The following is a 20,666-nucleotide window of genomic DNA, read 5'->3' as shown; positions in this document are numbered from 1 at the left end:
ACATGTATGTGCGGTACAGTCAACTGGCTTATTCGCAAGAACACGGAAGAAGAGACAAAGTACCTACCATTGTCACTGTCTCCTTCAGATGGAACACTGTAGCTAGAGTTGTCCCATGTGTGTGCCTGCGTAAGTTTGTTGGAGGAGATAGGAGGGAGAGTGAGGGCCGGGTCTGCAGGAGAGCGAGAGAGCCAGGCGGGCAGTTGCGCAGGGACCAGGGAAAACCAAAGGGGCCGCAGCATTTCACACGTGGCATAAGGTTCGTATGGAAATGAAGTGGATTTCATTACACGGGGTTTAAGATTCAAATGTACAATAAAAGGAAGGAACATGAAAGATGGCGCATGGAATAAAAAGAGTGATAAAAACTGAGCGTTAGTACCCGTCGGTCACACACGTCACATGCAGCTAACAGCCTTAGCCTTAACGGTTGTGCAAGCCCAGGGTCATGGCGGCAGAGGGAAGGGACCACTCACAGTTTAAGCGACTGAAAGCAAAAGGCCTAAAGAGACAGAGACCCTTCGCAAACCCCTCCTGAGCAGCTAAGCAGCAGATAAGACTGCAAAATCCAGTAGACCAAAAGCTCAAAATGGACACATGTGCTGTCATTTAGAAACCAAATGACTACAGAAGAATTGTGCATTTTAATGCTTTCTTAAAAAAAAATCAAGGCGGTAGACTTAAGACACTCCCAGTCCCTCTGTAAGGTTTCGTAAGGTGTTTTATTAAGAACTGAACCTTATCAATTCTTCCTTTAACCCCTGAAGTGCCTTAGAACCCATTTTTCAATATTGCTCAGTAAAGTATTTTTGAATATTTAATACAATCTACATAGCAATAAAACTAACTAGCTAATACATGGGGGGGGGGGGTGGAACCTGAAGAACTTTTGAGTTAGCTATTTATAAATGATAACACATCTTAATTTCAGAGAGTAATTTCACTGGGTGCTTAAGGAATCTGCGATTAAAAATATGGGGAGGAAATGGTATTTGCATTTTCCAGCTTAAAATAAATGCTCTATTTTTTCATCTCTTCACAGAATGAATGGTGCAGGTACGAGGCAAATCTCTGCCTTCGTTAGCTGAGGCTGGGCTCTGTAAGTTCACTCAAAGTCAGTGAATCAATTTTATGACTAAATTACAGGGCCCAACACTCAAGAGACTACTAATCCTTAGAGATTCGCTCGCCTTCTGATTTCAGTTCTGAAACTGAAAGTTTTTTTAAATCTTGCAGAACTCTCCAGAAGGCTTGAGAGAACCTGTAGCCCACCATGAGGCAGAGGAGGTGCAACAGCAGTTACCTCCCTTTCTTCCAGACCAGAGACAGGATTCTGAAAATCAAGGCACAGCCCAGACTTGGCCCTCTATGCTAAATCTCATATACGAGCAGGCCAGTCTTCCTAGTTTTATACTATCTCACCTACTCTTTTACTTTCTATTATTCTGTAGGGCATGCTTGGCATGTGCCAGGGCCTGGGTTTAGAACTGGTCTAGAAACTTTGATCACACTAGGGGCATTTTTTTCCCCAACTGTTTTTGTTTTATTTTGTTGTTGTTGTTGTTGTTGTTGTTTTCTTACACTGTTCTAATGGCCAGGAAACCTCCACACCTGGCCACAGGCTGCCCATCCATCAATGTTCTCCAAGAACAAAACATTTCCTTTCCAAATGAATCACCTTTGTTTTTCCCATAGCAGCCTTTATTTTAAGCCAGAAACATGTAACTCATACTGTTGCCAAAATGCTTTTCCTCCAAAACCAAGAACACTTGTGTGTTCCCCCTGGCATGCTTACACGTGCCGAGGTCCGTTATAAGAATCCCCTTAAAAGTGTTAGTGATAAATACAGTAACTCCCAAAGGAACAAAAAACATTAAAACAAAGGAGGTCCTTAAAGAGGGCAGACAGCATTAAAACTGGGAATTATAGGAAGTAATGTGTTTTTCTGTCTAGGGTCCTCTTTTTAAGAACTGAAAGTAACTTTGCCCATTGCCATAATTATTTCTGTCTGTATAGCAACACAAATTAAAATCAAGTAGGTTAAAGAGCAAGATGCTCTGCTGTAAGAATTTCCCCTCCTGACTCCTAACCAGTCAGACAAGCCTTAAAATGCCCACCCTCTCCTGTGAGTAAATGCAGAGACCTTACCATACTCGGGGAGGGCTCTGCCTTCAGGCTGCCCTTTATCTCACCTGGGTACCGTGAACCTTTGGGGTCAAGGAAAGCTATTTCGTTTTCCTTGGGTAAAAAGCTTCAGGGAATGTTCCTTCCCTATTTTCATGCTCCCTTTGCTACCCTTATTCGCCCGTTCCTGGAAGCACAGACCAGAAGTTCAGTGTAGTCACCTGACCTCCACCTGACCTCTACAAGCTGCAGCTGTTCTGATGCCTGGACCCCCCCCAGCTGACTACAACTGGCAACATTCACATTTCTCAGGTATACATTTGAAAGGCCTAGGAGGAACCATCTGAGTAACTCAGTGTTAAGACTAAGCTGAGGCTCACATACCTGAGCGAGGCTTCAGGCCAAACGGAGCTGTGATGTTTACGGTAGGAGACACTGAAGGGGAAGGCTCTTTCATCTGTGGGGTGGGAAAAAAAAAATGATTGGGGGTGGGGGTGGGGGTGGGCTGAAGAACCAGATACACCTGTACGCCCAAGTATTATTATAAAACCACTCTGCATTTCTAAGGCTACATTGTGAGGGTTGCTTTTTTTTTTTTTTAATCATTTTGTAGGTGCTTTAAGAGGCAGTCAGTAGAGTGCTTTCAAGCCCTCTAGTAAATTGTGTTACTATTACTGTTTTTTGTTATTGTACTGAAGTTTTTTTTTTTCTTGCTCATAATAAAAGTATTTTTGCAGTGCCACAAAGCTGGTGATCCACTTCTCATCATGGCTGACTGCACGTGTGCAGGCATGCCAAGAAGCACATCTAAGGAAAGCCTTCCTAACACGACAGCAAGAGGACACCCCTCAAGCTGAGCACACGGCTCATCTGCACAGAAACTGCATGCAGAACCGTTCTGGGTAACAAATGCATAAATGCCATCGATCTGAGTGATCGTCTGCCACTTTCTATAAAGGCACCCCCACGCCTGGCTTAAAATTAATCTTCAATTATGTATAAAGCCACGTGAATTCGTGACAGTGAGTGACAACTAATGAAAGACCTCAGAGGGCCTTCCGTTAACTCACTAATCCCAGACTTAGATTACCCACGTCTGTCAAAGATACTTCAGTTCAGTCCACAAATCTTCATGAATCTTACCTCCTTTGGACAATACTGGCTTCCGTTACTCTGTAACATCAGATCATTTTGAACCTTAAGGGAGAGACAAATGTGTAAGTCCCATTGGATTGTGAGAAAGAAGAAGCACGAACGACATCATTTTTTATCTCCATCATAGCCCGGCCAGGAAGCACACACTGGCAGACATTGAATTAATTTGTGTGTTAAGTAGCAATAAAGGTCACATATCTATTTTCTAAAGCCATACAGCTGTATTCATAGGAAAACATATCTAAGGACAGCACATATTAAGATAAAAGATCCCCAATGTGGAGATTCCTTCCCAGGACCTAAGAACACATCTTTTTTTTTTTTTAAGATTTATTTATTATTATGTATACAGTGCTCTGCCTGCATGTACATCTGCAGGCCAGAGGAGGGCATAAGATCACATTATAGATGGTTGTGAGCCACCATGTGGTTGCTGGGAATTGAACTCATGACCTGTGGAAGAACAGTCAGTGCTCTTAACCTCTGAGCCGTCTCTCCAGCCCCTAGGAACACATCTTATCTGGCCAGATTACTAAACTGTCTGCTGGCTCCACTTGCCACTTTAACTGTGGTTTTTTTAGTTAAGTGGTCCAAGGCAGTAGCTCCAAAGTATACAGAAACACATTGGGAGCTTTTAATAAGTATACATGCCTGAACCCTGAGTAAGCTAGAGAAATCTCATTTACGTGACCAGTCTAATCTCAATTTGCCTTGGCAATCATTGGTTAATAAAAGTGCTAAGGAACGGAGCATGGCTTATATAGCATTCTAATAAATAAAAAGTTTGGAGCAGGTAATAAACACCTTCATTTATGCCACCATCCAAGCGTAAATCTAAGATGCCCGTGCTGTTGAGGGGTGCTGTTTAAAAAAAATACCCCTAGTTTACATGAACGCAGCTAACAATACACTTAGGATAAGATGTCATTCGTGTCCCTATCCAATTACAGGGCCTTATTAGAACTACCAACAAGGGGCATCAGGCTTACTCTTCAAGTGTCTTCTATGGAGCTTCCACACTGTTCTCCCAGCCTCCTCGCTCCAATGCTATTCATGTACAAGCAGGCAAGATGCGTTGTCACGGTGTGAACAAGCAAAGTTCAGGATTTCATATGGCTAGTCCCCTCAAGTATGGTCAAGGCAGATCACATGACGCAGAGGCAAACGCCTCCACGACCCTCGCTTCACCTCTCAGTCATGGTTATACACTGCAATCCTCCCGGGACACCCTTAGTCCCTTGCACGTCCGTATCCAAAGTGGCCACAGACTAAGTGTCCCTTCCTCTTGTTAAAATCACTATCCTTTCCCAAAGAACACAGAAAGCAAGACTCAGGTTGGCAAAGGACAGCACAGTCTTCTTGGTGAGAGGGGGGGGTAGGCGTGTGACCAGATAACAAGAGTGACCACAGAAGCAGGACCAGGGGCCTCAAGAATCTTCCTTCATCTCATGACTTCCTTGTTGCATCAGACTAGCTGTTCATCCTTTCCTTTTGAACGTCACAAAGACCTGACTGTCATGGGCCCAAAAGCGAACTTGAGAAGGAAGACAAGAATGCTTTATGCCAAAGGCAGCTACTCACTGGAGCAAAGGCAAACAAGCATACAGCATTCTAAGCTAACAGAAAAGCACCATGTTAGCCAAATCGGAGTTGAGTTGAGGAACCTTTGACCCCCTAGAAGCATTATTTCCTTCCCTGTGCTCCAGCAATCTTGGAAACAAGTTAAGTTTTGTTTTGAGACAGGGTCTCACCTTGAAATTGGAATCCTCCTGCCTCAGTGTCAGAATTATCCCCAGCCAGACATGCTGCAGTTGCCTGGGCCTGGCCAGAACCGGAAGCGGAAACATATGCAGTTACTGCTTACATTTTAACAGGCTCAAGCACCTAGCTTTGTGCAGGGATACCAAATGAAAATGAGACACAGACAAAGCTGTGACCTGGGCTTAGTCTGTATGTAGTGCATACGCATCCTCTTCTATGCTTTCCAAACTCTTTCCACATCCCTGAAAGCATTGCTCAAGAACTTGTAAGGATGTTGGTTTCTCCCCTTGTGCCAAGACAAGCTTTTAAGGAAAAGTTCAAAGCGATCGGCCCTCACTGAAGTCTGGAGTGTGACAAGGCTGAATACAAAGTCTGGAGTGTGACAGTGTGGTGGACCAGTCGGGGGGCCTATCGATTACCATGGTAATGGACCTGGTCAGTCTCTTCAACTTGAGCTTCGGGCCTGTGAATGGGTCATACTAACTCCTAGATTTCCAAGTAGTCCTGGGAAATATACACTGCTAAGAGCAGGGCCTTTGTGGTCTTTGAGGCTTCCTCAGTGACACATAGTAGCACGCAGAAAATACTTACTGAAGAGACGGAAATAGAGAGTCCTGCCTTCATGAAGGCTAGACTTGAAAAATGCCTGCTTTACTCTGGTGTAAAAATGTACCAATCCAGTCATCAATCCAACCATCACTATTGTGTGTTTTTCACTTCTGTTGTTGTTGTTGTTGTTGTTGTTGTTGTTGTTGTTGAGACAAGGTCTCATATAGCCCTGGCCTGCCTTCAAATGTCATGTAGCCAGAGCTGACATTGAACTCCTGATCCACCTGACTCTGTCTCCTGGTGTTACAGGTGTCTGCTGCCATGCCATTTCATCGAATGCTTTCCGTACAATGTTCAATAAATCACTTCAGCTCTTATTGTAAAGCAGGTGTTATTTTTAAATGATTTTTGCCTCACTGCTAGCTAATGTAAGTGCTCCAAAGCCAATAGCAGAAGGCTAGGCAAAGGAACAGTAGATTAAATACATTTTCAAGTTAAAAGAGATCATTGGAAACAGAAACCCACTGTAAGTCAAGAAGCACCTGTGTTGATGAGGCCTGTAAACCTGAGGCACAGACCCTGGCACCCAGCAAGGCCTCCTTTGCTTCCCCATTAGGAATAAGTGCTTCTGAATAGGGACACAATGTTTGCACTGTGCCCTGGAGATGCAGTGGAGCTATTTTCTGTCTAGAAGTCTTGTGTCATCCTCAGCCTGGAAGTCACGCAGCAGGATAGTCATGGGCAGCCGAAGTACCTCTTTGCGGACTTCTCATTGATCACAGGGGGAAATAAAATAACCATAACATAGCGATGACAAGGGCTTAGGTAACAAATGAATGTTCTAGCTAATACAATCGATGGCAGAGAGGAAGACACAGAAAGCCACCAAATCTGATGGCCTGGGAAGAGGGCACAACAGCACCAAGGCAATATCCAAAATAAGATTCTCAATCATAAGGTAACGTCAGACAAACACCAAAGGAAGAACATCCCACTAGAAAAGGACGGAAAGGGCGAGGTGACACAAATACCGCTGTTAGGAGAGCGCTGACCTAGCATGCACAAGGCCCTGGGTTCAATCCCCAGCAGCACATAAACCAGATGTGGCGGTGCACACCTGCAACCCCAACGCTCCAGTGGTGGAGGCAGACTGCACTGAAGTTCAAGATCGCCATCTGCTACACAGTGACTTTGAGGCCAGCCTGGGCTACATTAGACCCTGTCTCCAAAAGAAAAGCCCTGGCAGGGGCTACGGTGGAACCCGTTTATAATCCCAGAATTGAGGAGGTAGGAGTAGGATGGTTAGAAGTTCAAGGTCATCTTCCGAACTGCACAGAGCTCTAGAACAGCCTGAGCTACATAAGACCCTATTTTAAAACATCAAAAAAAGGAAAGGCCTGTGTTCTCCGCGATCTCGACATCAGAGAGTCACCATCCTTAGAAATGCTGCAAAGCAAAAGAGGCTAAAGAGACCTGGGAACTCAGCAACCAGATGCAATGCTTGACACTAGACTGTAGCCCACAGCAAAGGGACAGAGAACTGTTTGAGATGAATTGACATTACATATCTTGAGTCCGGATGGCTGGTGGTAAGAGCTCGTCAGCAAACACTACAGAAGTGGAAGGCTGAAGTGTACCTACAGCCCCTACACTACCTACTAAATCGGGATGATTTGCACACAGCATAACACTGAAATGCTTCTGGGGGGCGGGGAGGAAAGTGATGCGTAAGCTTTCAGCTGTTTCAAAGAACCCTGGATGTGGAGAAAGAAGGCGAGAGACCAAATAATGTAATAGACATGGGAAGACATCAATACAAAGGGCAAGGGACTAGACGCGTTTGGACTTGGACGTCAGCAGTCTTGGGTTTGGATTATTTGTGAATACAGAGCAGGGACTTGGAAGCAGGACCTTCATTTAAACAGTTTGTTTTAATTTCATGTATGCCTTGTACACAGTCTGAGGGGATTTTATTCTGTGTTTCCAAGCGCAACTGTGTCTCATGAGATCAAGTGCAGAGTTTAATATTTGGGGTGTCCTATTACTATTTCAAACAGATTCAAGCTTTGTAGTATCTTGGATTTGCATACTGAGGCTATTTAGCCTGTAACTGGAAAATCTTAATAGAAGATTATAATATTTTTATGACTTTTATAGAACCCTGTGATTTAATAATCTTTTTAAAGTTAAAATATTTCTAAATAGGAAACTCCTTTAAAAAAAAAAAGTGAATGTACGGGGAGGGGGTGGAACAGCTAAGAGGTCAGTGGTTAAGAGCGCTTGACCTTTCAGAGGACCTGGGTTCAACTTACAACTATCTGTAACTCTAGTACCAGGGCATACGACACCTCTTCGGATCCCCGTGGGCACCAGGCATGTATGTGGCACATGCAATATGAGCAAAACACTCATACACGTTAAAAAAAAATCCTTTAAAAAAAAGTGATTCTACAGAGAAGGAAACTCATTCTCAAACAGAGAGCATAAGTCCAGGACTGCCTGCCAACAAAAGTCTCCTGATGTTCAGCCCTGGCTCATTGGCTGACATGCCCACCCAGGGCAGAAGTGACATGGTGATTCGGCCTGGTGACGACACTGATAGCAAAAACTGAGTAGGAGAATTACAGCTCGCACTTACCAGCCTTCTGCTGTAAGATTTCTGCAGAATCATCTCACTTGAGCTGTACAACAGCTATCTATTATTTAGACCAAAATTGACCAAAACTAAAAGCAAAGTTTAGAGAGGTTAATTAAGTTGCACAGTGTTAGCAATTCAGAGCCACAGCCGCTATGTAAAGTAATTACTAATCCCTTGCTGTAACAATGCAACCGTATTCTCTACAAATGCAGATCTTCCCTTTCCATTCACTTTATCTCAATTATTTTACGCAGATACATTGAGTGTGAAGTGCTTTATTACGTCAGTACATGCGCAGTCAGACCCAGGACATATACTGATTTGTAAGGAATCTCAGTCTCAAAATCGGCCATCTCAACCCCACTCACGAGGATGGATGGGATAGATTGTAACAGGCTCTGAGGTGGTGCGAGTGAGAACGACCCCCAGAGCAGAGGGGAACAGTATTAGCGACTGGGTGGCCGGAGACCGTTTTCGTCATATTTTGGCAAAGAATGTGGCTGACTTTGCCCTTGTCCTAAGACTCTAACTGAGGCTTAACTGAAAAGTTTGGAACTAGTTTTAATGGCAGAGGATATCTGAAGACAGCCTCGTATTTATTCTGTTGGGTAGTTATTAATAACTCTTATGCATGCCTACCATGAAAAGTAGCAAGCAGGACAAAAACAAACACAAAATGTACAGTTTGAGAAGGAGAAGAGCACCAGAAAATTGAATGTGGGAGCCCAGGCTGGTGCTGAAAGAAATAAAGAGATGCTTAACAGCAAATGGAGCAAAGGGAAGGGTGTCTGTCCTCAGGGCAAGGCGCCACCCAGCTAATCTGCCATGTCTGGAAAAGGGCCCAGAGATTTTTCTGGTCCTAAGAAAGCAACAAATCAAAGGTTATAGTAGATATAAGTCAAGGAAGGAGTCAGGCTCCATCCAAGGAGGACGGCTGAACTTGGCAGCATTGCCATCTGGTCTGCTTTAGAGTCAGGGAAGATCCAGGAGCAAACGGGTTGTGGGGACGTACATCTATAGTACTGGTCCTCAAGCTGTGATTCGCAACACCCACAAGGGGTCATACATCAGATATCCTGCATATCACATACTTACGTTATACTTCCTATCATTGGCAAGATTATAGATTATGAAAGAGCAACAAAGTAGTTTTATGGTCGGGGGAGGGGGGGTCACAACGTGAAGAACTATACTGAAGAGTCACACAGTATTAGGAAGATTGAGAATCATGGGTCTATGGTTAAAGAGGTCAAGCGTACAGCAGGGGAGTCGTTGCATCGAGGCCCTAGAAGAGTATTGCACGAAGCTATGAAAATGAAGCCTAGAATGTGTTGAAGACCCCAGGATGTTGGAGGGGCCAGAGCCATGGGATGTCTGCCAGAGACAACTGCATACAGGGACTGGAACCAGCCCAAGAGAGAGAAGTGAGTTGCAGTCAACAAAATTTAGAAGAGCACAGCCATCTAAGCTCTTTGACATCAGACACGGAATGACGGTATTTGGTATTTCTCTGGTCCACTTTCATCCCTATGACCCCATTCATAGACTTCAAATACTAATGCATATTCTGTTCCACTGTGTGTTGGGATTATGTAATTTGCTTTTTAATTTTAAAGGGATTACAATGAAAAGACTGCCTTGAGTCTCAGAAGAGACTTTGAAACTGTAAAAGACTACGGAGACTTCTGAAGTTGGACTAAGTGCATTTTTGCCTGGCGATATGGGCCACAATCCTGCAGGGTCCAAGGAATAAACTGTAGTGGCTTGAGTGAGAATGGCTCCAATAGGGCTTCTAGACGTGAACACTTGGTCCTCAGTTGGTGGAACTGCCTGGCAAGGATTAGGAGGCGTGGGCATATTGGAGGAAGCGTGTCAGAAGGAGCAGGCTTTGAGGTTTCCAAAGCCCATGCCACTCCCAGCTGATGATCGATCTCCCTCCCTCCCTCCCTCCCTCCCTCCCTCCCTCCCTCCCTCCCTCCCTCTCTCTCTCTCTCCCCCTGTCTCCTGCCTGTGGGTTGAGATGTGAGCCCTCGGCCACTGCCCTAGCACCACGCCTGCTGCCTGCTGCCATGGTCCCTGCTGTGATGGTCACAGACTCTAAACCTCTCAAGGTTTTAATTGACCAATGTCTTCTATATGCCGAGCCATGGTGTTCTGTGACAGCAACAGAAGCGTGACTAAAACAGGCTCTAATTCCCAACTACTCGCTCAAACCTATCTTCCCACAACTGGGATAAGCTTTCTCTAGGACCATTCCTAGTTTTTAAGTCAAAAACGTTTTCTCTTCGGCCACTCAAATTTCATTCCACATAAATCTATCTAGTTTATCCTGATCCTGATCCCAAATGGTCCCACCAGCTTTTCACTACGATATTCTTTTGTGTCTGTGTATGTACCTATGTACACACCCATGAGGAGGCCAACATCTGGAGCCTTTCTCGATTGTTTTCCACCTTATTTTCTGGGCCAGAATGTCTAGCAGAACCCGGGGCTTTACCAATTCAGCTAGGCTGGCTAGCCAGTGATCTCAGAGATGTTCCAGTGTCCCCTGCAGCACTGAGATCACAGTGACAGGCTGTCGTGCCTGGCTTTCCCGACGACTCCTTAAGGATCTGAACTCGGGTCTTTACGCTTTCATGGTCATCAGTCTCCCCAACGCCCTGGATATCCTTTTAATCCTCCTAGACATCCTCATCTCATTCCATCGTATCCTTCAGGTCCTTGACCAGACTCCTTTCTCAGCTCTAATGGCTGATCAAATGGGCCTCCCTCCCATTTCTGAGCCAGAATAGGCATTCCTATGCATCGCAGTAGCCACTGCCTGACCCAGTGGTTCTATCTTGGCAAGAAAACTTAGAGAAGCCAACAGAAACAGCTAACTCTCATCTTTCAGGGAAGGCAAGGGGACAACGGATCAACAGAACTAGGCAATAAAGTCGGGAAGCAGTTAAAAATGTGTCATGAACAAATACGGGTCCTACCCTCCCCAAGGCAAAGCCAAGCTCTGTCCTTACCTCATAGTCTGGAGACGTCTCCAGCAGCAACTGACCACTGCAGGGCGATGGGAAGAAACAAAGAGACACAGTGGGTTTTCAAACATAAACGCATCATTGTGAAAAGAAAAAAATACACTGAATAAACCAAGGTGAACGTACTTGAGCGTAGGATCGGGTAATTCTAAGGCTTCTGCTGGGCCCATGGGATACAGGTTCAAAATACTTCTCTCTGTAATTTCGGTGCTTAGACTAAAGAAGACGCACAACAGGTAAAAGGAAAATCATTAAACTTACAATAAATTCTACCGTCTCCATGCAGTCTAAACACTTATTTGACAAGCAAAGCTTGTCTTCAGGATTAAAAGGAAATTTTTCCTAATGCATGTAAGCTCTCCCAATATAGTTTCCTGTCAGCTACTTGTACTGAACTCCAACTCATGTACCAAATACCACGGTCATTTCTGATGAAGTCATGATTTCTAAGGGTCCCATATAACCAATTTATCGAGAACATATTTACAGACACAAGCCAAGTTGCTAAGGTTTTACTATTATGGTACTGATGACATTTAGTTTTGCTTGCAAAGTCTTTCTGACTTAGACTACTACACTTAAAAATGAAAAATTCACTGGCTCAGCTGAGGGCGGTGACACACACCTATAATCCCAGCACTTGAGAGGCAGAGGCAAATGGATCTCTGTGAGTTCGAGGCCAGCCTGGTCTACAAAGTAAGTCCAGGACAGCCAATGCTACACAGAGAAATTCTATCTTGAAAAATATATATATATAATTGGCTGAGAAGAATATAGTCAGAAAAATAAAACTTGTCAAATGTAATTATTTTAAAATAAAGAATATGTGAAGTAGGCAACATAGTCAAAAAGAAAGCATCCTATATTATATTAAAGGATTTCAACATAGCCACTGACAGAAGTATCAGGCAAGTATCACAAGGAAGTCCCTAATTGGGTATAAATATTTTAGAAAGCAACATAATGTGCTCAGTAAGTAAATGGGTTCATTTACACACAAGGCCTGGGCCAAGAACAGACATGCATACCCATTGGGATCCTGAAGCAAATCTTCTACCTCTCTCAGCTCCTCAATCAACGCTATATCCAAATCCTGGTCTTTGGATGAACTTAGTCTGTAACACAAAGCCAAGCGTGAGCACAAAACGATTACTAAGACATCTTAGGTGCATCCTCGAAAAACCTCAGCAACCCCCCACCAAGAAAGATTCTGACACACTCGACAGTGACACGAAGACATGTCAGTACCCTGCAGGTGGGTCCTACGGAGAGGGGAGAAGTCACCGGGCAGGCCTCCACGTGCTTCTATGGCCAGTCAAGCAACGGACAAGGCCAGTTGGGTCTGCACGCTCTCCTGAGTAAGATCAGCCTGGCTCCCCTGGGTGGAGCTGTCTCAGTTCCGAGGTTTCGAACCCTGGTTCCACTAGCATGGCTGAGTCGAAGGGCTGTTGGGATGTGAGGGGCTCAGTGTGGGAGAGCGGCTCTCAGTCCTTTCTCTTTAATTCATGAAAATCTACTGTAGAACTTAGGACATGCACCAGGCCCAACACACCTAAGCAAAATCCGTCCTCAAGTAAAGACGGGCCTTCTAGAAAGCTCTACAGATGATTCTGACTTTATAGTCAGGGTTGAGAACAAATGTGAAACTGAAAAATGGGGATTTCCAAAGATGTATCTGGTTTCAGTCCTCTTCCCTTGTGATTTTGTGATGCTACAGTAAGTCAGGCCTCCTTGGCCTCTCAGAAGTGTATCCAACAAGCAGCTGGCAAGACAGAGTGATAGGGAGGGACTTCCCAGTAAGAGAAATGTGATCACAGTTGGCTACTCTAGTCACACAATGTGGCCAATACTACTAGAGAGCACTTCAAACAATCTGACCAGTCCTTTTTAAGGAAAAATAATAATAATCCCAACTAAGTATAGTGGAAGGTCATCAAGACAAAAACATACACATATACATATATACATACATACATATCTGAGACCATAGAAAGCAAAAGCCTATGAATTAAACATCTACCCTATGTGCTACAGGTTCCACGTCAATTTCATGGAAAGGTTCATTTTCTGGCAAGATATCCATCTGTTTCCCTGGAGATCTCACCAAATAAATCTTTATATACAGTAGAGAGAGAGAGAAAAAAAAAAGATATTCTCCTGGTATAAGATTCTTTAGGATCAAATGTTAGCCTTCTGTGGCCTTGGAGACAAGAGCATCATCTGTCTGTGTCCCACTTCCATCATCTGCAATACGGCAGACAACAGCGCCTATAGGCCTGTTATAAAAGATGAACTGAGCTTTTGCCTGTGAAATAAAATAGTGCTGGAATTTAGTGTATGCTAGTTGTTAGACTGGCAACCAGGACATTGGAGAAATGCTTTTCAAAGATTCAAACCAGAAGACCTTGGATGAAGGGACTGGCTCTCCAGACATTAGGTCTGGCTACTGGCTTCTGCAAACAAAAGGGAAGGAGGGTAGAAGATGTTCTCAATATTACATTTTTTTTGGTTTTTTGTTTCTGGGGGTTTTTTTGTTTTTGTTTTTGTTTTTGTTTTTGTTTTTGTTTTTGACAAGCTCAACTCAAGGCCAGTGAAGAAGCGCAGCTTTCTGCTGTGCTGGGCTTTGAATGTACTTCCAAACTTTATGTGTAGAAAACGCAATGCCAAAGGCAGCAGTGTTAGCCTTAGGACCTTCACAAGGGAATCTAGGACTCCCAAGGGGAACAATGGCTGCTATTGTTACATAAAAGTTAGCCAATCCATGCTATTCCCTTGTGAAAGCACAAATGAAGACTGTGTAGCCCAGTACTGTACCAAGAGTCACAGGAAAACTGGCAAGTTCTTATCAGTATGTCTGCAGAAGATTCTAGGCTTGCCCAAGGAAAAGTGGATCAAAACCTATCAGGACATGTCTGCCGGGGTGTGATAGCCCATGGCCCAGCCCTGGCACTCACAGTCCCTCCATCGGCCAGTGAGCATCCTCTTCTATCCGCAACAGCTCTTCACAGTCTTCTCCCTGGTCCTATGGACAGAACACACGGGCTTTTCAATGCAGAGTTAAAACCGGCCCCAGTCCATAGTGCATATCCATGGCAGTGTAATTCACAAGACCCCAAACCAGAAGCAAGCCAGGTATCCACTGACATGCCACAGGTATGTAATGGAATAGTCTTCACAAGGAGGAAAGTATTACACTACATACAGAAAACCCTGAGTATGAAATAACACATATGGGGCTGGAGAGATGGCTCAGTGGTTAAGAGCACTGCTTGCTCTTCCAAAGGACCTGGGTTCGATTCCCAGCACCCACATGGCAGCTCACAACTGTCTGTAACCCCAAGATCTATAATCCCAAGATCTGACACCCTCACACCAACGCACATAAATTAAAATTAAATAAAAATTTAAAAAAAGAAATAACACATGTAACATACATATACACACAGGCATACACACATGTGCGTGCACACACACACACACTGCATGATTGTACACATGTGAGGTACTGATAGTAGTCAAACTCATTGAGATGGAAAGTAGAGCAGTGATAGCCAGACATAGGAGGCAGGCACCATGGGACAGATTTAATTGGGATTTCATCCCATTTCCAAAGGATGAGAAGGGTTTTGGAAGTATCCGAACAGTGTAACAGTATGTACGTACTTAACACAAACTGCAACTGTATGCAACTGAAATGTGGCTCAGAGAATCTATCATGGTCGCGTATACATTCACACATCATCATCTGGAAGGCCAAGTGAGGCAGAAGGTCATGAGTTTAAGGTCAGCCTGTGCTACCTACCAAGATCTTGTCTCAAAAAATTTTTATAGGTAAAAGATTTTGTTTTATATGTATTTGACCACAATTAAGATAGAAAACTTTAAAAAAGACAAAAACAGCCTGGCTAGGGATCACAATTTCCATTAGATAAAAGCAATAGAAAATGCCCTACACTGAATCTAGTAGTTTTATATGAACAAAGCCAGAGGTCGGTCCAATGTTCTCACTGAGCCCCCCCACACCAAGGTTCTCCAGAGACGCTGCACAGTGAGTGAATCCTTGGAAAGCTGTGGCCACTGTGCGCCTTTGTGTGTTCCCTTGAACTTTCTCCTCACACAGGGAAAATGTCCTGTTTGGGCCAACACTGGCAGAGAGCCACCCTGGAGTGGTACATTTCCCTATTAGGGAAAGAGCATCAGGCTGTGGGGCATAGGGGCACATCTTTGTTGGTTCTGCTGTGTCTTTAGGACCAGACTTTCCCAGAGGAAAGTGTTCAGAAAACACTGAGGCCTTCATTGCATCAACTATACTTTCAGTGCACAGCAGTCAACATCTAAACTGTGTGTCACTGCAAATCACAGGGAAATCCATGAAAACAGACTTCCGGGTGACAAATCCAAAACAACGTGACCCAGTTCTTCTAGGTTTTAACTAGCAGAGACATGGGCGTTTTCGGCTTCAAGATGAAAGGTCACCAAAACATGTAGTTCTTCAGAACACAGAACAGGCTGACACTGGCATGCTTATCTTTTTTTTTTTTTTCTTTCTTCAAATTAGGTAGCATTTAAGAACTGGCCTGCTCATAAAACTACATCTGTAGTCTCTAAAGCTGTGCTGGGGCACTTCTGAGTAATGCGCGCGCGCACGCGCACACACACACACACATACACACACACTGGGGCACTTCTGAGTAATACACACATACATAAACACACACATAAACACACACACACACACACACACACACACACACACACACACACAGTGACAAACACATGCAGGGCCCCAGGCAAGGTAGGATAAGGAGCATTCTGCCTTCTGGTTTCTGTTCTCACGGTGTAAACTGAACAAGCATTGCTGTTGGTCCACTTAGTGCCCATTTTCGTATTTTTACTTCATGGTTTCAAAAGGGGCCCCAAATATAATGTCGAGATGCTGGCTGATTTTCCTACAACAGCTACCAAGTACTATATAAGGGAAAGACATGGTAGGTAGCTTTATCAAGGGCATGGGGAGGGCTACAGCATACTAGAGTCTCGAGCAGCATAAATGAAATTCAGCTTATTTTCCTCCCAGTGACCTTGATGGCGATGCCCAGCAATGCTGGGTTAGGCTGGGTCAAGCTGGGTCAAAGAACCAAACAAACCATCAGAAAACACAGATAAGGCTTCCTGTCCCGGCCACCATCAGAGAGTAGCAGCTGTGGCTCTGTCTACCCCATGACCATGGGGCCTCAACAAGGGCCACAAGGTAACGTCAGCAGGGCAGGGCACAGCCAGGGCCTCGGGATGCTTCACCAAGCACACCAAGTTCATGTGGGACATGATCAGGTAGGTGTGCGGCTTCGTGTGCACCATGGAACTGCTCGAGGTGTCCAAGGACAAGAGTGTGGGCATGCACATGGGGTGGGGGGGGGGGCAGGGACAAGAGGTAATGGGAGGAAGGTGCTGGTAGCCAAGAGGAAGGCAGCAGCCAAGAAGGACTGAAGGCCCCTCCCCCAATAAACATTTGTGCTGAAAAAAAGGGAAAAAAAGATAGATAGAGAAAGATATGAAGGAAGGAAGGAAGGAAGGAAGGAAGGAAGGAAGGAAGGAAGGAAGGAAGAACAGACGAGGGGCAGGCACGATGGTGCAATAGGTCAAAGTGCCTGCAGCAAGCCCTAGGACCCACAGAGAAGGAGAGACCTGACTCCCACCAGCTGCCCTCTGTACAGCATCCACTTGCCCGCCCCATGGAGCTGGCACTTTCTGAGCCCCATAAACTTCCACATTTGGAGCATTTTGGATTTCAGAGTTTTGGATTAGGAATCCTCATCCTGTGATGTGTAAGTGAACATTCCAGACTCTGAAGAGCTCGGCAATCCAGGACATCCCCACTTCTAAAGATGTTGGATAAAGGATGTTTAGCTTGGGCTCTACAGCTAAGCATCCACCTACAACGTGTTGAGAAAAATGTGAGTGATTTTGAGCTCTTGAAAGTGATCATGGTCATTCTGGTAAATCTGTTAACCTGTGAGACTTGGTGAGTTAAGAGGAGGCTTAGCAATTTCTGAATCAGAAAGAAAAAAAAAATCACTTACAAGCAGACAGTCTAGAGACAAGCAGGACTGGGGCCACGTCAGAAAAACAAAAACAAAAACAAAAACAAAACCAGCCGAGCTTTGAGAAGACATGCTAAGGGTTTGGGGAACAAACAGTAAGCTGGGCTGAGAAGTTTGACTGAAAATTTCAAATTTGAATTCTAAGGTGCCAAGCAGAGGGAAATGAGTTGAGGTGCAAAGCCTTGCCTTGATACTGTAGTTCACAAATCCTGAGCGGAGAACATCCGTTCCGTCAGCAAACGGGTCTCTTTCTTGTCCTGAGTTCTTGCTGTCACCCAGAAGGGAAGGCTTCGGCTGAAACTCTCCTGTCAGAAAAAATGCAGAGAAAGGAAAAAGAGTATGAATTCAAGAGCAGAAGCACAGAGTACACAGCCAATCCCTCCCTCACCTCCTGTGGAGGTCCATGAATAGCCTATAGTTTATCTTCCTTAAAGAATGTAAAGGAAAAAGTAAACAGAAGAGGGAGAGAAGAGGAAGAAACAGAAAATAAACAGAAGATTCCACCCTGAATTTTACAAGTGAAGGCTTCTTTATGGCTTAGCTACCCATGTAAGAAATAAAATGTCCTCTCGCGTTTTTAAAGTATCGAGAAAATTATGAGAGAGTTTCTGTGCTCTCGGCAGCATGCGGCTGGTCATTACAGATTCTAAGTTCAACATAATGTCCTGACCAGCTGCTCCGTGGACGCCATCATGCCATCTACAGATGTGTCTGCGAGGGTGTGTCAGCGACTAAATGCCTTCTGTCCTCACACAACCAATAATCTCAAGAAAATGGTGGACACGACTAGAAAAGATCCCCCAAACCTACCAATAATAGAAATTACCCCCACGAAAGGCCCTGCAGAAGCATGCTGGGGTGGAAATCATCTGCCCCAGAGGCAGAGTGCAGACAGAGGACTCTTCTGACTGAAGGAGAAACAGGAGAAAGCACAGTGCCCTGTACACAGCGAGCCCGCAAGATACCCATGTTGGGGGGGAGGCAAGGGAGCTATTAGTAACATATTTGTCATTTCACTTGAAAAATATTCTCTCTGGGATGTAATATATGAGACAAGAATGAATGAATGAATGAATGAATGAATGAATAAATAAATGGAAAATGAGTCTCAGACATGACCCCCAACATGACATGCTGCTATACACTTTATATGAATGAACATATTTGTAGTTAAATCTTTTGTAAGTGTCCAGTTGTATTTTGGGGCCAGATATGGTTTTCATCGTTGTCTTTACATTTAATGCTTCCCTCAGGCTCTAAAATGTAAATATCTAAACCTAAGAGTGAGGGGTGATGATGCTCCCCTCAATCCTGGTCCTAAGGAGGCTGAGGCAGGAGGTAAGATGTTAGTTCCAAGTCAGCCTGGGCTACATAGAAAGCCCTTGTTTGCAAACAAACAATAGGAAATACAAGTGTCCTATATGTAATAAGTGACAGAAAACATGGAAATGTTTGAGTAGCTTCAAAATAGCTCTCAGACCGGGTGTGGTGGCGCATGCCTTTAATCCCAGCATTCAGGAGGCAGAGGCAGGAGGAGCGATGTGAGTTCGAGGCCAGCCTGGTCTACACATCTAAGAAAAGAATTACTGGGATTTGCTCTATAATTGATACAGGTCTACACTACTCATAGACCATTCTCCCTCAGAAGCCATGAACAGTAAATGTCGGTGTTTTCTGCTAACGTCACTGAACAAACAAGAGCCATCAAAACACTGCTACAATCATCTACGACAGTGTGGCTCTGACAGATCAAAAGGCACTCAAGCTGCAGTGGTCAGTGGTCAGCTGACTGACTCTCCAGAGAAGCTTGGAGGCCAGCTACTCTAACCATCTTTAAAGAGGACGCCTGAGACTGACTGACTTGGGTTACAGTCATACAGACACCCGAGCTCAGACCTCAGGTGCATTTTCCACCCACGAGTGTATTAGATGTGAGCATGGGATAAAGTCTGACTTATAAATGTTGGGCACTTCTAGGTCCAGCCCACAACCCCGCCCCCATCCCCAAGAACATCGATGCTCCACCTCTCTAGCTTAACCCACATGGATGTGGAGACGCTGGGAGTCCATGCTAAAGGTGACAAGTGGAGTGTCGGTTTGCTAGTCCACACTTGGAGGGCAGTTGTCCTAAGTCTTATCCATCACGTCAACATTTTCTTTTCAAAGATGAATTTCAAGAGTCTCCTATAACCTTTAGGATGAGGACTCTTCTTGTAACTGTAAGGAGCAGAGCTGGCTTGTGAAACCACAGGTAAGTAAATTACTTAGACTCTCTGAGCTTTGGTTTCCCCAACCTCCAGTACAGTCAGCTAGAGTTTGGGCATGACAGCTGGCTCACAGGATGTGTGATACAAAGAGTGACAGATCACCTCCACATCCACACACGGTGCCGTTAAGCCCTGTGTCTAGACCGGAAAAGCAAGCACTCGTTCCACCCGTCACTCACAGACCTTTAGGTGGGGTGAGATGATGGCGCGCATCCTCCTTGATGGTCTGGTCTTCCTCCATGATGTTAGACATGGGCACATTGAGGCTAACCGTGTCCTCATCAGAGGGCTAAAAAGATACAGGAGGGATTACATCATTCAAGGGAGAGAGAGGCCTTGTCGAAGCAGGTAAGAGTGGCGTCCTGATTACAAACAGCAGCAAAGGTAAATTCTCCCTATACAAATGCAGGAACAAGCAACTTGGTGGTGATACCTAAGTCAGGAGAGAGGCTGTTCACAGGGATGGGGGAGGCAGTCACGTGACACTTTCAGGACACCTGCTGAGGCTCCTCCTTATGGATGGGAGTGGGCTGTGAGTGCAGATTACAGGGCGAGCACCTCTACAGATGCTTTGGGCTGAGTCTCCTCGTGTTTCTTCCTTTCTGAGCTTACAGCCACAGTCATGACACTAAAGGACCATGTAATAGCCAATGTGACACGGAAATGTTTGGAGACAAACTACCACACATTAGCCCCAAGTCACGATCCTAGCAGGAAAGGCGCCCTGAGGTCTGACAAGAGACTGATTTACCAAAACTCCATGGAGGCTTCCTGTGGCTCGCCACCCAAAACAGGCAGTTACCAACGGGTGCATTTTGTTTAAGATACTGAGGCTCAGTGTCCAGCCTTGATTTGCATTGAGGAAGCCAGCACCAGGCAAGTGGCAACGCTATTAGGTATCAGGTATAAGGAGATAAGGAGTGGGTTGGTTCTGTGTGACTTTCAGAACAAAGGTGCTATGAAGTGAAGGGAGCAAACTTTCTGACGTCTCCCTTACCACACTAGCTGACAAAGGTTATACCAACAACAACAACAACAAAAA

The 20,666-nt window shown here is 44.8% G+C and overlaps 1 protein-coding gene across 4 annotated transcripts in view; it reads right to left on the bottom strand.

The window, feature by feature from the left end:
* The window catches only part of LRCH1 (leucine rich repeats and calponin homology domain containing 1), a 181,462-nt gene that overhangs the window by 33,694 nt on the left and 127,102 nt on the right, over positions 1-20,666 (bottom strand). For 2 of the 4 annotated variants that reach the window (XM_084766976.1, XM_084766977.1), the window contains exons 8-16: positions 19,808-19,913; positions 17,544-17,662; positions 14,211-14,278; positions 12,285-12,371; positions 11,383-11,472; positions 11,242-11,278; positions 3,268-3,321; positions 2,509-2,581; positions 68-172 (exon numbers count right to left, since the gene is read on the bottom strand). In XM_084766976.1, the coding sequence (XP_084623102.1) occupies positions 68-172; positions 2,509-2,581; positions 3,268-3,321; positions 11,242-11,278; positions 11,383-11,472; positions 12,285-12,371; positions 14,211-14,278; positions 17,544-17,662; positions 19,808-19,913 (739 nt within the window). The remainder of the gene's footprint in view (positions 1-67; positions 173-2,508; positions 2,582-3,267; positions 3,322-11,241; positions 11,279-11,382; positions 11,473-12,284; positions 12,372-14,210; positions 14,279-17,543; positions 17,663-19,807; positions 19,914-20,666) is intronic. The other 2 variants (XM_084766978.1, XM_084766979.1) reach the window with 1 other exon arrangement.

The sequence above is a fragment of the Acomys minous genome (genome assembly GCF_964271855.1).
Source record: "Acomys minous genome assembly, chromosome: 18".
NCBI lineage: Eukaryota > Metazoa > Chordata > Mammalia > Rodentia > Muridae > Acomys > Acomys minous.
Note: the sequence above shows the minus strand (reverse complement) of the source record. Positions and strands in the feature narration are given on the sequence as shown.